General features: G+C 37.8%; 1 protein-coding gene across 18 annotated transcripts in view; it reads right to left on the bottom strand.

Annotated features, from left to right (window-relative positions):
• NRXN1 (neurexin 1) overlaps positions 1-18,420 on the bottom strand; it is a 1,235,746-nt gene that overhangs the window by 1,199,548 nt on the left and 17,778 nt on the right. Inside the window, exon 3 of one of the 18 annotated variants that reach the window (XM_003417609.4) lies at positions 1,259-1,274. The exons of the other annotated variants lie outside the window; for them this stretch is intronic. Coding sequence (XP_003417657.2) covers positions 1,259-1,274 — 16 coding nt within the window. The remainder of the gene's footprint in view (positions 1-1,258; positions 1,275-18,420) is intronic. 18 annotated transcript variants of the gene reach the window in all.

Below are 18,420 nucleotides of genomic sequence, written 5' to 3'. Positions count from 1 at the left end.
TGGCCTCAGAGAACCCAGACCTGAAGGAACTGCATCCGAAGATGGGAGAATTTGGAAAGATGTCAGTGGATTTTAAATCAATGTTCTGTCCCACCCAGTAGTTCAAGGATAAATAAAGTTTCAGTCAAAGATAAATGCAACTGCCGACAAGTCCTGGCTTCATATGGAGTAGGCCGGCTCAGAGACTCAGCTCAGTAACTCCTGTATGACTGGGCAAAGGCCTCAGGTAGAATGTTCTGCACGCTTTAATCTCCACGCTGTCATTCCGGCTCACTGTCTCATGGTGGGAAGGGACCTTCATGGTAGTAGCGTTCAGATTTGTAAAAAATTGCAATTATTTCAGTAGATAAGTATTTAAATAGGCCCTGGTCTTCAAAGTCCATATATCAGTGGGCAAGGCTATTATAGAGGAGGATAGTCTTGGCTATGTGGAGTGAGCAGTTCTGCAAGGAGATATCATGGAAATATTGAGCTCCCATGACTCAAAGGATGAGAGAGGAAATCAATCAATCACTTTGTTGGAAGATGATAAATGGACAGTTTGAAGGTGGGTGATAATTTTTTCTTTAATTCTGTAATTTTGTGGCACAATGTTCCAAATGCGTAAGCACTTTGCTTAAAAAATACTCCCTTGAGGACATCTAGACCAATTGGCATAACAAAGTTTATTAAGAAAATGTCCTGCATCCCACTTTGGTAATTGGTGTCTGGGGTCTTAAAAGCTATCAAGTAGCCATCTAAGGTACAGCAACTGGTCCCAACCCACCTGGAGCAAAGGAGAATGAAGAACACCAAAGACACAAAGAAAATATTAGCTCAAGAGACAGAAAAGGCCTCATAAACTAGAGACTCCATTAGCCTGAGAACCAGAAGAACTAGATGGTGCCCAGCTATCACCAATGACTGCCCTGTCAGTGAACACGAGACAGTCCTTGACGGAGCAGGAGAAAAGTGGGGTGCAGAACTCAAATTCTAGTAAAAAGACTAGACTTAATGGTCTGGCTGAGGCTGCAGGGACACGGTCCCCGTAATCTCTGTTAACCCAGAACTGAAATCATTCCCAAAGCCAACTCCTCAGACAAAGATTAGACTAGACTAAAAGATGGTACTTGTGAAGATAGTGCTTCTTAGCTCAAATAGATACATGAGACTAAATAGGCAGCTCCTGTCCAGAGGCGAGATGAGAAGGAAAAAAAAGACAGGAGCTGGTTGAATGGACATGGGAAATACAGGGTGGAGATGAGGAGTTTGCTGTCACATTATAGGGAGAACAACTACGGTCACATAACAATGTGTGTATAAATTTTTGTATGAGAAACAACTCGAACTGTAAACTTTCATATAAAGCACAATTAAGAATAAAAAAAGAGACAGCTAAAAGGAAAAGGAAGTGAGCAGACAGCGGGAACCTCATACCACCAAGAAAGCTGCACCAGAAGAGGGCGTCCTTCGGATCCGGGGTTCCTGCACAAAGAAGCTCCTAGTCCAGGGGAAGATTGACGAGAGGAATCTTCTTCCAGAGCCAAGAGAGAGAGAAAGCCTTCCCCTGGAGCTAAGGCCCTGAATTTGAACTTCTTGCCTACTAGACTATAAAAGAATAAACTTCTGCTTGTTAAAGCCAAATATATAGAGATAGATAGATAGATATAGATATACTCTCTTGAAGGAAACTATTACCTGACATCTTCCAGGAAAAGCACAGATGGAAATTTTGGTGAGCTAGGGTGAAATCAGAGAGGATAGGCTTACCTTCCCTTCACCAAACAAGGTGAATCATGTTGAGTATCCACAAGACTAGTTTAAAATAGCTTAAACTTTGTGCATGTGTGTACTTGTGTTTGCATATACATGTGCATTTATTTATCACACATTGGATTAGTGTCAGAGGCAGCAGCGGAAAAGGAAAGGAGCCCTGGAATAAAATCCAGAAGACCTCAGTTCCCAGCCCAGCTTCTGCGTTTACCCGGCATCTGGCCTTCATCAAGTTAATAGCTTCAGGATTCTAGAGCTAGAAAACAACCTTTTAAATCATTCAGAGCAACCTCTTCATTTCAGAGGTGGGGAAACCGTGCATAAGAATTGTTCAAATGCAGAGAGCTAGGTAACTGGCTGAGGAAGGACACAGTCAGCAGCCAGTTTAGCCTCCTTCTACGTTACTTCTACCACCATTAGGGCTAGAAGGTTAAAAATGACATTTCATGGATTCTCTTTATATTAGGATCTGCGCATTACCTAGGTTTCACCGAGCAGATGATATCTACACGATACGTGGAACTGGGTGGGAAGTGAGCCACAAGAGTGGTTGGCCTCCTCTGGGAGGTCTCCTATGCTGGCTACAGCTGTGGTGGAGTTTTTCTGTCTCTGTCATAATTATTTGTAAGTTGTATTTTAAAGGGGAAATGTGTCCATGAGGGTGCTTACCACCTTCTTTCTTTTTTATGGTTCCTAGAGTTTAGAAAATGGCAAGAAAACATTTGATTTCTATGATTAAGTTTGTTAGGAACAGAAAATAATCACAATTCTTTTTAATTGGGCAATTTTTTTCTATACTGTCGTTATTCAGCTCTATGACCAAATTTTTCCAAAGAAAATATCTCCAGGTGTTAAGTAGTCAACAGAGAAAACATTTTTTAAAGAATTTTAATTTAGACTAATATGAATGATATTTCTGAAAACCAATATATAATGAATATATTTTCTTAAATAAAATGTGGATTACTTATACACTTACATATACTTATATTTCAAAATGCCATTTAGATTTCTGATTTTTTAGATTAGAAGAAATCAAAAGAGAAGGCCAGAGAAATGTGCTTTCCAGAAAAGTCAGGTTTAATCCATAAAACAGAAAACAGTATCAACTTTAATGGTAGCCAAAGGAAGACAGACCAAAGTTGTTTACACAAAGAAATCATTCTGGTTTACTGGCATTATGTATGCTATTCCATCTCTCCCTTACTTTATCTTGCCCATTAACTATGATGTTATCATTTTAAATCAGTCATTCTAAGAATCTCAGTGAGTTTATTAGGAAGACAGCAATATCAGTATCTAATAAACTATTACTCACCAACATACACATGCGTGCACATACACACATGCGTGCATGAGCAGAGAAAACAGTAAGGTCAGATATATTTCAGCTATGTTTGAAAGTTCTCATTCCAAAATTGAGAGCTCATGTGTTAACTAGTCTGTCACTGCAAATAGGGTGTTGAGATATAGGAGCCATTTCCTCTGTAGCATCCAAGGAAAAATCCTTCACATTCAAACTGACTTTTATATTAATCAGCATGCTAAAATGATTTCCACTTGTTTATTCACAAATTATACTGTTTGAAGACTTCAAAGATAACAGATCACATTCAGCCCTTATCATGTCTGATTCTAACAGGTCTTCAGAAAAGAACTTTGGACTTACATGGCATGGAAGAATGCTACTAAGAGTAAGATTGCCTGAGGATATGCATGGAAAGTGCTTAGCATATGTCTGACATATATTTAAGTGCTGCTCCACTGACAAACTGCTAAGGTTATAATTAGAAAAGACACCTATAGTAAAGTGGTATTGATCATAGAATCATATTTCAAATAACCTGTATGTAAAGGAATGATATTTTAAAGTATTTACAAGGCTTTGTAGCAATGCACTCATCAAATAATGGGAACCCCTGAAAATTAGGGACCATGTTTGCACACACACTGCAGTATCAATTCAACAAATATTTGTAAAATTAGTACAGAAATTGACTAATGAAATGCATTTAGTTCAGTGGTAAGCACCATTCTTAGAATATACTAAATACTCAGTAAATAGATTAAAAACAAAGTGTGACCTAGTAATGATTACAAGTATTCCTGAAAAATTGAAACCACAATTGACTAAGATACTCTTTTGTCCAAGAAATAATGTGTAATAAAGACTTAAATTGTAGCAGAGAATGTTTCCAACTGCCTTACCCTGAAGAACACTCCAACATTCCTCCAGCAGCTTGTCCCACTGAGTAGATTCCCATCACTGGTATAATCCATTGCACAATGTGCCAGCATGGTACCCAGGGGTTACATAAGGAAGGCAGACACCACATTAATTAATTAATTCACTAATCTGTTTCTTATCTTTGTTGGTCCACTACAATCACTCTCACTTATTCGTTAATGTAGTCAAAAAACTTTGTTAATTTCCTACCAATTTCCTTAAAAAATTGACTAGTGAAAATTTTATGAATAGCAGCATAACACTGTCTGATAATACTGCTGGAAGATAAGCCCCTCAGGTTAGAAGGCACTCAAAACACGATAGGTGAAGAGCTGCCTCCTCAAACTACAGTCAACCTTAATGTTGTGGATGGAGTAAAGCTTTCAGGGCCTTCATTTGCTGATGTGGCACGTCTCAAAATGAGAAAAAAAAGCTGCAAACATCCAGTAATAATAGGAACATGGAATGTACAAAGCATGAATCTAGGAAAATTGGAAGTCATCAAAAATGAAATGGAACATTTAAAGATCGATATCCTATGCATTAGTGAGCTGAAATGGACTGGCATTGGCCATTTTGAATTGGACAATCTTATGATCTACTATGCAGGGAATGACAAATTGAAGTGGAATGGCATCACTTTCGTCATCAAAAAGAACATTTCAAGAGCTATCCTGAACTATAATGCTGTCACTGATAGAATAATACCCGTATGCCTACAATGAAGACCAGTTAATACAACTACTATTCAAATTTACACACCAAACACTAAGGCCATAGATGAAGAAACTGAAGATTTTTACGAACTCCTGCAATGTGAAATTGATCAAACATGAATCAAGATGCATTGATAATTACTGGGAGTGGAATTTTAAAGTTAGAAACAAAGGAGAAGGATGTACAGTTATAAAATATGGCCATGGTGACAGAAACAATGCCAGATTGCATGACAGAATTTTCCGAGAACAACTTATTCATTGCAAATACCTTTTTTCAATGACATAAACGGCCAACTATAAGCAAAGACCATGCTGGATGTAATACACAGGAATCAAATTGGCTATATCTATGGAAAGAGATGATAGAGGCCAATATCATCAGTCATAATAAGGCCAGAAGCCAACTGCAGAACAGACCAGCAATTGCTCAAGTCGATGCTGAAGAAAATTTTAAAAGTCCATGAGAGCCAAAGTACGACTTTGAGTATATCCCATCTGAATTTAGAAACCACCTCAAGAATATATTTGACACACTGAACACTAATGACCAAAGACCAGATGAGTTGTGGATGACATCAAAGACATCATTCACGAAGAAAACAAAAGGTTATTAAAAAGACATGAATGAAACAAAAGAGCAAAATAGATGTCAGTAGAGACTCTGAAACTTGCTCTTGGAGGTAGAGTACCTAAAGTGAATGGAAGAAATGATGAAGTAAAAGAGCTGAACAGATTTCAAAGGGTGGCTTGAGAAGACAAACTAAAGTATTATATAATGTGCAAAGACCTGGAGTTAGAAAACAAAAATGAAAGAACACACTCACCATTTTTCAAGCCAAAAGAACTGAAGCCTTGGGTTACAGTTTTGAAGGATTCTATGGCCCAAATATTGAACGATGAAGGAAATATCAAAAGAAGATGGAAGGAATACACAGAGTCACTGTACCAAAAAGAACTGGCTGATGTTCAACCACTTCAGGAGGTGGCATATGATCAAGAACTGATGGCACTGAAAGATGAAGCCCAAAGTGCACTGAAGGCACTGGCGAAAAACAAGGCTCCAGGAATTGACAGGATACTGATTGAGATGTTTCAACAAACGGATTCAATGCTGGAAGCACTCTCTCATCAATGCCAAAATTGGAAGACAGTTACCTTGTCAACTGACTGGAAGAGATCCATATCTGTGCCTATTCCAAAGAAAGATGATTCAATAGAACACGGAAATTATCAAGCTATATCATTAGTATCACACACAAATAAAATTTTGCTGAAGATAATCCAAAAACAGGTACAGTAGCACATCAACAGAGAAGTGCCAGAACTTAAGCCAGATTCAGAAGATGACGTGGAACAGGGGACATCATGCTGATGTCAGGTGTATCTTGGCTGAAAGTGGAGAATACCAGAAAGAGGTTTATCTGTGTTTTAGTGACCATGCAAAGACATTCGACTGTATAAATCATTGCAAATTATGGATGACATTGCGAAGAATGGCAATTCCAGAACGCCTAATTGTGCTCGTCAGAAACCTGTATATTGACCAAGATGCAGTCCCTCAAACAGAGCAAGTGGTTTAAAGTCAGGAAAGGTGTGAGTCAGGGTTGTATCCTTTCACCATATTTATTCAACCTGTGTGCTGAGCAAATAATCTGAGAAGCTGGACTATATGAAGAAGAACATGGCATCAGGATTGGAGGAAGACTCATTAACAACCCATGTTATACAGATGACACAACCTTGCTTGCTGAAAAGGAAGAGGACTTGAAGCACTTACTGATGAAGATCAAAGACCACAGCCTTCAGTATGGATTACAACTTAACATAAAGAGAACAAAAATCCTCGCAACTGGACCAATAAGCAACATCATGATAAACAGAGAAAAGACTGAAGTTGTCAAAGATTTCCTTTTACTTGAATCCACAATCAATGCCCATGGAAGCAGCAGTCAAGAAATCAAAAGATGCACTGCACTGGGCAAATCTGCTGCAAAAGACCTCTTTAAAGTGTTAGAAAGCAAAGATGTCCCTTTGAGGACTAAGGTGAGCCTGACTCAAGTCATGGTATTTCAATGATCTCATATGTATTCAAAAGCTGGACAATGAATAAGAAAGATCGAAGAAGAATTGATGCATTTGAATTAGGGTGCTGGTGAAGAACACTGAATAATATCATGGACTGTAAGGAGAGACAAATGTGTCTTGGAAGAAGTAAAGGCAGAATGCTCCTTAGTAGTGAGGATGCTGAGGCTTTGTGACATGTACTTTGTACATGTTATCAGGAGGGGCCAGTCCCTGGAGAAGGATTTCATGTTTGGGTCAGCAAAAAGAGCAAGACCCTCGACAAAATGGATTGACACGCTACCTGAAACTATCAACTCAACCATAACAACAATTGTGAGGATGGCACAGAATTGGGCAGTATTTTGTTCTGTTGTATATAGGGTTGCTATAAGTCAGAACCGACTGGAGGCACCTAACCAACAATTCTCTTCATTGCATTTGGCACTTTCTTGAATCATATTACAGTATATAATATCCTTACTTATTTATTTAAATGAGCCCCGGTGGCACAACGGTTAAGTGCTCAGCAGCTAAATGAAAGGCTCTATGGGAGAAAAGACTTGGCAATCTGCTCCCATAAAGAGTATAGCATAGACAATCCCGTAAGGCAGTTCTACACTGTCCTATCGGGTTCCTGTGAATCGGAATCAACTCAAGGCCACACAATAACAAACAACAGCATTCATTTATTTATCACATGCCTTCTCAAGTGACCGTATCCATAAAAGCAGTCCTTTGTTTTTTCACAGCTTCATGGCGCAGTAGTTAAGAGGCTGGCTGCTAATCAAAAGGTCAGCAGTTCCAATCCATCAATAGCTCCTTGGAAACCCTATGGGGCAATTCCGCTCTATCCTATAGGGTCGCTATGAGTCAGAATTGACTCGAAAGCAAGGTGTAATAGGTTCTCCCAATATCTACAGTAGTACTCAGCCCATAGCAAGGGAGCTATGAGAACACTTTTTGAAAGAATGAATTATTTCATCTAGTCCTTACATTCACTGAGGTTTGAAATATTCTGACTATTTTATAGATAAAATTAACAGGTACAAAATCATACAACCATTTCTGGAAAAAAGACAAAAGGATTAAAAAAATGGGGTTGTACAGCCATTTCTTGAAAAAGACGAAGGATTCAAAAAATGGGGTTCTGTGGTTGAAGATTAGATACTTAGATTGAAAACATGAGGAAGGAAGAAGTAACAGAGAAAATGTTTTTGGTTTTTTTTTAATGTGCCATATTTTGAAATTTCAGTACTACTTTATGAAGAATTTGAACCTCAATTCTGTAAGCTCAATTTGCATAGTTATTGTCTACTCAAACTTAAAGACAAAAACAGTCATTATCTACAAAAGACGTACCACAACAGAAAACATAGTTCTTTGTGCCATCCTTACGATCGTAGCTATGCTTGAGCTCATTGTTGCAGCCACCTTGTCAATCCACCTCGTTGAGAGTCTTCCTCTTTTTCGCTGACTCTGTACTTTGCCAAGCATGATGTCCTTCTCCAGGGACTGTACCCTCCTGACAACGTATAGTGGCCACTACTTAATTACTCCTCTATTTTTATGTCTCCTTTTTTTATATCAGAAGCAGGCCTAGCTTCAGATACACAGGAGACCAGGCTTCCAGTGCAATCTACAAGTAGGGCAGAAAGCACTCACGCTGGAACTTGCAAGGATGCAAGCACTTATAGCCAAGAGTAGACTGAAAAATATGACAAACACTAAAGAGGATTATAATGCTTGCCCCTGATTTGGTGTATGAATAGGCTCTGTGTTTTGTTTTAGCATATCTTCAGGGCTGAATGAATGCTCTGTGTACCAAACAAAGTAAAACTCAAATCAAGTTTACTGCCACCATATGGTTCCAACCCACATATATACACAATGGTAGATTCATTGTGGGGAGGGAAGAAAAAAGGATCAGTCGTTTTCCTAGAAAAGGTAATTGTGTTGTTGGAACTTTAATGACCAAGAGTTCAAACGCAAGCCAGAGTAGAAAAGCAAGCCGGGAGCGTCATTTTGTTGGTGCCTTTTCAAAAGAGCAATTTGATAAAACAGAACCTGGAAATCTTTTATCTGCAAACTGAACTTCATTACTGTACTATCCTCTACTTAAAAATAAAAAACAGATCCACACGTTTATGAAAATTGTAATGAATGAATCACTTAGGTTTTGATCTTCCACACCAATTTTACCAAGCTCCCCAAAAGGGAGATCAATTAGGCATACTTTTTTTTTTTTTTTCCTCCAATGATGCTTTCAGGCAGAGTATTTGAGCTTTGTTTTATTAAAATGTAGACATTGCAAACATTACAAAATATGAACCCCTCGTTTGTGCTATTGTTTAGTATGGGCAGTTGTCTTATTTCATTCTTAATAAGAAAAAAATGAGTCTTTATATTTAATGACGTTTCCTAAATGTTCCTGACACAGTACACTAAACACTCTGTTATGGCACGATCGGAAGCGCTATTAAAATGTAGTGTTTCTAGGAAACTACCCTTTTCATCAACTGACAGGCTTTCGTAGAAAAGGGAATCTTACTCCATATTGTGAGCATTTTGATTTATTTACTGTAGTTCACCATTGCTTTTGTATTCTAAAATACAAAGTAAGAGACTCATGTAATGATGAATTTGTTAAAATGAGTTTCCATGAGAAAAACACATTTATTTTCTAGTGCATACATAGAGCTTGTTGTTACGCATCTGAAAGTGCCTTCCATTTACTTAGGAAAAAAGTTTCTCAATCAGGCCAGACCAAGGAAAGGGTTCCCTGTGAATGTAACCAAAAGAAAACAAAGGAGACACTCCTCGGAAGTATTGCCTCATACCTATAAGATCATGGAATGTAATCTTTTAAGTGCTATTTTCTTTGCTACCTGAAAATGGAATGACGGAAGCTATGCTGGGCTCATGTTTTTGTTCCGGCTCTGGAACTCATTAATTTTTCTGCCTCAGTTTGTTCATCTCTAAAAAGGGTGGTTGTAGTAGATATTCTTCATGGTCTCTTCTACAGAATCCAAAAGTCTACCGCTTCTGTAACTTGGACATTTTCAAAGACTTTTTCATTTCTTAGGAAATCCTTCTTGAATTTATGACAAATGAAGACTCTGTTCAGGCATTAATATGTAAACTCCCCCAGCTGAAGGAAATGATAAATTTAATGATCCTAAAAAAGAACGAGGGGGAGGAGGAGAGGTTTTCCTTATTACAGTTCAAGAGTCCCTAAAGTCCTACTCAAATGAGCATCTGCTATTACTTGCAGCTCTAACAAGGTAAGACAAACAAACAAGTATACAGGACTTTGCAGGAATTCCCGAATAATTATGACTTATCAAAGTGAGAGTACTGTCATCAGCTAAAAGGTCAGTTATGGTGCACACCTAAAGGAATGTGAGATTTATGTCTAACTGAATTACATTTATTTAAACTGTAGAGTATTAAAAACTCAACTCATAAATATGCAACATCATGAGCACTGATTCAGATCATCTCTACATATGGTTCTAACTGCTACATATTCCAGAACAAGAAAAAAAATTAGAGATTAATTATGGTGTTCTTTTAAGCTTTTCTTGAAACTTCCTTTCCAAAAATTAATACCACATTGAATCATCAAAGTATACTATTTTAAAAACGAATTTATTTAGTTATAGTCTACCTCTACGGAGGATGTGGTGTGGCTACCACTAGGCATGGAAGTAATTCTAATTGAAAAAAAAAAAAAAAGACTGTGCAAAAAATACTTCGAGAAACTAGATGTATTTATCTTACTGATTCCGAGCTTCCCCATACATGGGGACAAAATGGCCCACATTATGCACACCAGTATACATATCTCTATGAGAAGGAAGGAAGTTAAAAAAAAAAAAAAAAAAAAGTTGAGTAATACTCTTTTTAACCATATATCAAACAGGAAGTGAGTGACAAAAATGAAACACCATTACGTCGAAGTTTCAGCTATGAGGGAATAAAGACGTGGTGGCTGTTACTCATTCTTCCCTGCTCACCATTTCCACCGTCATCTTTGGAACATATTAGAGCTCTCTTTTCACAGACTTGTTGAAAACCAATTTCAGGAACTCCTTGCCTCCCCCAGTGCCTTCAGTCTTTATCCTGAGTAGACCCTCATTTCTTGGGTTTTAAAGAAACTTTGTCATTTTTCCAGTTTCCTGGAGTTAGAGCAAGGAGACCCTAGCTAGGAGTCTGGCTAATGCTTCCATGGCTGGTGGATGGCCATCAGCAAACACACCTGCCTTGGACAAAGCCTTAGACAGGTGATGAAGGACAGGGTAAATAAACAGACTGAGAAAACAAAGGACCTACCCAGAGCCTAAGAGAGAAGTAGCAGCCATTAAGCAAATGTTGCTTTCAAAACAGGCTGTTTCTCTCTTTGGTTGCTCCTCATTCCCTTCTTTCTTGCTTCGGAGTGTACTTTGTTTGGACGTGTCATTACTCTAGATGATATTTATTACATAGGTAAATCAACATTTTAAAACTCATGAACATTTTAGAAAAAGGATTTTCTGGAATGTTTCATGAAAGTAACTTGAAAATACACGATTTTATAAAGAAGCATTTGTTAATAGGGGGCTCTTGGATAAGGAGCTTAGCACTTTTTATTCTCTTCCCCCTCACCTGCAAATCTGGATGCAAATACATTATCTTACAGTGAGGGGGTGGTTTACAACCAGTGACTCAAAGGCTCACTTCTCCCACCCCTCTAAAGGAGCAATTTCCTAACTCCAAAATAGCTGCAAGTTTGGATTAGAACTGGAAATGTGCTTGGTAAGCATGAAAAACAGATCCATGGAAAGGGAAAAGTCTTGACAGATATTAATTTTTGACTATGGTGAAACGTGATGAACCAATCTTATCTCAAAAGAGAGAATACTTTGTACAATCACTGGAGTATGTGTCTGCCCATACCTAGCTGTTTGTAGAAAATAGCCAAATTTTTTATTCTCATTTCTGCCTCTCCTGGTTTCCTTTGATTATTCTGTTTACTGGATCTATGACCTGCCTCATTGTCTGGATTTTGCTCTGATAGTGTTCTGTGCTCTTCCCTCTCTCGTTCTTCACGCTAACTGGACAACTAATTTACCCTTATCCCAATTATTCACTGCTAGGCCTTGCCTCCCTTCCCAAGATATAATCTACACTCTCTTGTTAGGCTTCTAGGTATGGTGGACAGCAACAATCTTCAGAACATGAGTAAATCTATTGCCAATCACAGATATTTCTTCCAAGAACCTCTGGCTTTGTCTCATTTGGGTCCACAGTTATGTTAGTTAATTATTCCACGCTATCATTCATTTCTAATTTTGCTTCCCATCCAAGACATACCACTGTAGCCACAGTGGTCTTTTTAAATTTATAATCTTATATCCTGTTCTTATAACTTCACCAGACAGTGAAAAGATAAATGCTAGGCACTTTACCACAGTTTACAGCTTACAATGCTTAGTTGCCTGCCTGTATGTTGCAGTTTACCTCCCTTCTCCATCTTTCCCTGTGCACCAGACGCTGCAAACTATTTTTGGTTCTTCAAATGAGACAGTCTCTGTTTGCATGCTCTTCTCTCTTCTCCCTTTTGCTCCATTAGCTAACTCCATTCATATTAAAGTCTCTCCTTAGCTGTTTTATCTTCTGGGAAGCCTTAGCTACCCCCTAAATATGAGTTGTATGCCCTGTGCACTCTATCACGCTGTATTATTGGCGTTGTACATGTCTGTATTTACCTGTAGATTATAAACTCTACGGCAGCAGTGACCAGGACCATCTGATCACAAATGTACCCCCAGTGTCTACCCTAGTGCCTTTGAAAATTATTTAGAATTGCATAAATCTTTAGAGATTATCTCTCTGGTGCATCCATTACTACCTTAGACACTAATGGCATAATTAGCTATAACCATCGATTCATTTTTACTTTAGAATACCATTTTGTGACTATTACCTTTGTTTTGATAAGCAATTAGAAATAATCTGTCAGAAGATAAACAGAAACACTTTTTAACAATTTTTGAAATATATAGATGGTAGTCAAAAATTACTATTGGCCAAAGAAAATTGATCTAATACTCATTTGGCGGTTTTGAAATCTAAAAAGGATAAAACGTGTGTGTAAACCTAAAAGCCTGTGGCTGTTGAACAGATTCAAATTCATGGCGACTCCATGCATTACAGAGCACAACTGCCCTGTAGGGTTTCTTGGCTGCAATCTTTACGGAAGCAGATTGCCAAGCCTTCCTTCTGCAGTACCAATGGGTGGGTTCATACTGCCAACCTTTAGGTCAGTCATCCGGTGCAAACCATCTGTGCCACCCAGGAACCTTAAACATGTATGAACTCTAGCGTGATTTCTCAATCATTACAGAAGTTTTGGTGATATAACAGGAGGCTAGGAATACACTTTATGAGTTATTTAAAAAATCAAGATCCAATGTCAAACTAACTTACCTAGGTATGTTCAAGGGTATAGGAAAAGTTAGCATAACGTATATTTAACCACCATACACTTAAAAATGTACTTTTACTTATCTACCTATTTTTGTGTTTTCTGTATTATTTTTATTTTTTCAGGGAACTATTTTTGTGAAATTAACAACTTGATAATTTTTTAAAAGCAGAAAAGAGTAACCTTGGTTAAATACCAAATTTTTACACTAATGATGCACATATCATACGTTTTTTGCCAACTGCACAACCCTCCCTCACTGTTTTCGTAAGTAAGCTATGCTGCACATTATTTACAGGGCTGCGTTATTTGCAGAAAAATACGATAAAAATTTTCATGGAATCCATTTTAACATAAATGTTAATTTCTTACTCTGGGTAAATTTTTAGACAAACTATTATCAAAAAAGATATTTAGCTAAAATGTGCACAAATCTATAGAGTAACGATCTGCAAAGAATAGGAAAGGATTATCAGAGATATTTCCTTCTCTTCAATAACTGTCATTTTGGTAGGTATATTGTTTGGATGTTATATGATGAAAAATAAACAGAAATATGATAAAACTGTCACAAGGTGATACAGCCCTAAGAGAGGAAGAAACAGTGGAAAGATTTCTCTTTAACAGAGCTAAAAAAAAAATACACAAACCAGAAACACTTTCAGGGTCAGATGAAATAAACAATAGCAGAGAACTAAGGACTTCTACGTATGCTGAGTTTGCCTACAGTTCTCCTATAGCCTTTAGAAACAATATTTAAAGCATGTTCCCTGCTCATTCCTGTCAATATGTCATTCCATTGGATAATACATTCACCCACGCATAAATGAGACCAGTCATAAAGACAAACTGAAAAGTCAAGCAGGTTTGACTCTACATCAAAGAAAGAAGGAAGACTGAGAGTAGCTCAAATGCTGTTAAGCTCTTTAAAAAGAGAGGATTTACTCTTGATCATTTGAGTATTTGATTTCATAGGGCCCATTCCAACTATTCTAAAGCTGTAAGTAGTGATGGTAGAGACAGAGGGGGAACCTTAGGCAAGAAAATTCTGTGTTCAAATCTCCTCTTTGCTGCTTGTACTCTCTGAGCCTTAGTTTTCCTAAATGCAAAATGAAGATAATTAAACAAATCTTAGGAATTAAATGTGATAAAATACATAAAATTGATAATAGCAGCATGCGGTAGACAATTGGTAAATAGCAATTCCTTTCTTCTTCTGCCCATTACTGCTTAGGGCATTATTAAAATACATTACTGTATTTACTATAATAACAATTTTACTTCGTGTAATTTTTAATTATGTATAAAAGATCCAGTAGACGCTAAAAGTCATCAAAATAGTGATAATACCAGATTATTTGCTGGCATCACTCCCATTATTATTTTAACTTTAGGGTTGTTTCGTTTTCTTATCTGAGAGATAGGTAAGGAAACTGAGGTCCAATAAGATAACAGCTAATTAGTGGAAAAGCGAAAATTAGAACCTATCAATCAGTCAACCACTAAATATCTACAGTTTTTCCATAAATCATGAGCTGGTAAATGATCTGGCTAGTCTGAACAATACTTAATTCCAGTATTGCCCTGAGTAATTTCAGGGATCTGAACCGTAGCAGCTGTCCGATGGCGAGACTTAAGCCTGTCGTCTTCCTTCTTTTGGTATTTTCTATTGGAATGCAGTTGTGAATGCAGCTGGATTTTATGTGCAGTTGGCTCACACCAGCTAAACTTTTGAGGAAGAGGTAAAAGAGTCATTTTGGGTGAGATATGAAAAAAAATTTATGCAACAAATGCATATTTGGAAACTGCAAAATGAGCACGCAAATCAATTTGTACGCATGGGCGAATGAATATAGATGAGCTATTTTCAAAGTGTAGGCGTCCCAGTGTAGCATAAGACATCCGTACAAAGGAATGGAGAGGAGGTGAATTGCTCAGCTTAGTCAGCCATTTGCAATTTTCAATAGAAAATTGCATTGTCAGTTTCCATTAAGCCTGCACAAATTTAGACAAATTAAAGAGTCAACTAAGTAATCATTGATAACATACATGTGTATGAAGTAAAGCAAGACAGCCTTGTCAGTCATTTGGGGCTTTTCAGATGTTTCTAGGACTTCCATTAGGGAAAGGAGACATTACAAGAATAACAATGTACCTGATTATGAAACCAATTTGGGACACGGCACTGGTGTATTCAACCACCTCTCTGATTTGGGATTGGAGGTGGACGAGGAAGGGCAAGATGTTGTAAATGGGACATTAACACAAATCACTCTGCTAGGGAGAAACATCACATCTGCTTCTAGACCCGCGCCTTGCTAGGATCCCTTCATTAATCACCAGGAAAGTTATCATCAAGATGATAAATGTGTCCAAGTAAAAAAAAATAATAACAACCCCTAAAACTATATAGGATTTAAATTACATCATTCTCTCCTTTCTGATATCTTAAAGAATGTTTCCTGCAAGGCTGGCACCATATCTTGTTCTGACGATATGAACATTTGTTTTTTTTTATTTCTATGACAGAATGTTCAATCAAGAATAATTATAAATCCTTTGAAAGTCATGTAATGGGTCTCATCTTCTGAAATGGATTGTTGCTTGGGCATTTCAGATATCTAGTAGACAATGCCTGAAGTAGAGAGTCACCAACTATCTTTGTTAATCTGGTCTTACACTTGCAAATGTATTTCTCTTGCAATGATTTTAACAGTCTTTCTTTAACTTTTCCACTGAAAAGTGAAACAACTGATCTTTACAAAATTTCTAACTTTTTTACAAGAATAAGAGTGCATATATAACACAGGAGGGGTAAGCACAGCTGGACTAAACCAAAAGCAAAGATGTTTTTGAATAAACCGAATGCTTTGAAGGCCAGCATAGCAGGGGTGGGGGTTTGGGGACCATGGTTTCAGGGGACATCTAGGTCAATTGGCATAATAAAATCTATAAAGAAAATATTCTGCATCCCACTTTGGAGAGTGGCGTCTGGGGTCTTAAACACTAGCAAGTGGCCATTTAAGATGCATCAATTGGTCTCAACCCACCCGGAGCAAAGGAGAATGAAGAACACCAAAGATACAAGGTAATTATGAGGCCAAGAGACAGAAAGGGCCACATAAACCAGAGACTACATCAGCCTGAGGCCAGGAGAACTAGATGGTGCCCAGCTACAACTGATGACTGCCCTGACAGGGAACACAACAGAGAACCCCTGAGGGAGCAGGAGAGCAGTGGGATGCAGACCCCAAATTCTCATAAAAAGACCAGACTTAATGGTCTGACTGAGACTAGAAGGACCCTGGAGGTCATGGTCCCTGAACCTTCTGTTAGCACAAGACAGGAACCATTCCCAAAGCCTACTCTTCAGACAGGGATTGGACAGGACTATGGGACAGAAAATGATACTGGTGAGGAGTGAGCTTCTTGGATCAGGTAGATACATGAGACTGTGTGGGCAGATCCTGTCTGGATGGGAGATGAGAGGGCAGAGGGGGTCAGAAGCTGGCCGAATGGACATGAAAATAGAGTGGAAAGGAGTGAGCTGTCTCATTAGGGGGAGAGCAACTAGGAGTATATAGCAAGGTGTACATAAATTTTTGTATCAGAGACTGACTTGATTTGTAAACTTTCACTTAAAGCACAATAAAAATTTTTAAAACTCAATAAAAAACAAAATTAAAATAGTGTGTATATATGTGCATGTGTATATATAAAAAATCCTATTCTGTATATGTATTAAAATATATATATGTGCAACTGTCAAAAATACAGTTTTAATATATTTCCATATCAGTTTATATAGGTATAGCTCATTCATATTGTGTTGTAAGACATTATATATTATGTGTCTAACCATTGTCGTCAAGTCGATTCCAACTCATAGTGATCCTCTAGGGCATGGTGGAACTGGTCCATAGGGTTTCCAAGGAGCGGCTGGTAGATTTGAACTACTGATGTTTTGATTAGCAGCCAAGCTCTTAACCACTGGGCCAGAGCTCCAATGTGTCTACCAGGCATTTTTTAACCAGTTACATGTTAATTAACATTTGGAATCATTCCATTTACTTATTTTTATCATTAGAAATAATCCATCATGACTATTATTGCTGATATATTTGTCAGAACTCATTCAAGTGTTTCTTCAAAAAAAAGAAAATTTCTAGAAGTGAAATGGCTATGTTAAAGGATATACCCAGTTAAAAATTTTATAGTAACTGTTAAATTGCCCCTCAAAACGGTTATAGTAATTTACACCCCAACCAAAGACTTGCAAGAGTATAAGAGCACCTATGTGGCCACATCTCTACCAACCTTGGGTATGAAGCACTCTTTAATCTTCTCAATCAGCTAGGCAAGAAATAATACCTCATTTTATATTTCTTTCCTTATTGAAGTCAAGCTTCTTTTCATATACTTATTGGCTATTTGTATTTCTTCTTTAAAGAACTGCTTATTTGCTCACTTTGCCCATTATCCTTAATGTTCTCTTTTTAATATTTAGAATTTAATTACATTTTCTAACATTTATTGAGCTCCTCTTATGAGACAGCTCTGTGCTAGCTTTTAGGTATACAGTTGCTGTAAGTGTTCCCCTGGGAACTTATAATAAAGTGAAAAAATAAGGTGGGAAGGCAAATAATCATAATAAAATGTGCTGAGTGCAGTAACAACTGCAGGAACCAAGGCATACACAGAGCCAGCACTGGTTCTGTGGGGGAGCCAGGGGTGAACGTGAGGATGGTGTCAGGGAGGATTTCACAAAGAAAGATGCATTTGGGTGGGTCTTGAATGATGATTCTGACCAGAGAGGATAATACTTAAGGGGCCTAAGTCACGTAAGCTCAGTGACTGTTCATAATACAAATAACGATTGGCCTAGATCACAACGCTTCTGCTGGAGGAGAGCAGTAGGGAATGAAACTGGGAAAACGTGGGGACTGATTTATAAATTTTTTGCCTGCCATTCTCAAATTCTTGAGAATTTGGGTTTTATCCTTTAGCCAAAGGAGAAGTAATCTTTTTATAAGATCACTCTAATGGTAGAGAGAAGTGGCTTTCTGTGTGGCAATGAGGAGCAGTGCCTGGGGGTAGGAAGACTGTTAACAAGAGTCTGGTAAGGAGACTATAACAATTTTCTGTTTGGGTGAGTATGAGATCCTGAAATAGCATAGTATCAATAAAATCTG

This window comes from Loxodonta africana, chromosome 26 (assembly GCF_030014295.1).
Source record: "Loxodonta africana isolate mLoxAfr1 chromosome 26, mLoxAfr1.hap2, whole genome shotgun sequence".
Lineage (NCBI taxonomy): Eukaryota > Metazoa > Chordata > Mammalia > Proboscidea > Elephantidae > Loxodonta > Loxodonta africana.
Note: the sequence above shows the minus strand (reverse complement) of the source record. Positions and strands in the feature narration are given on the sequence as shown.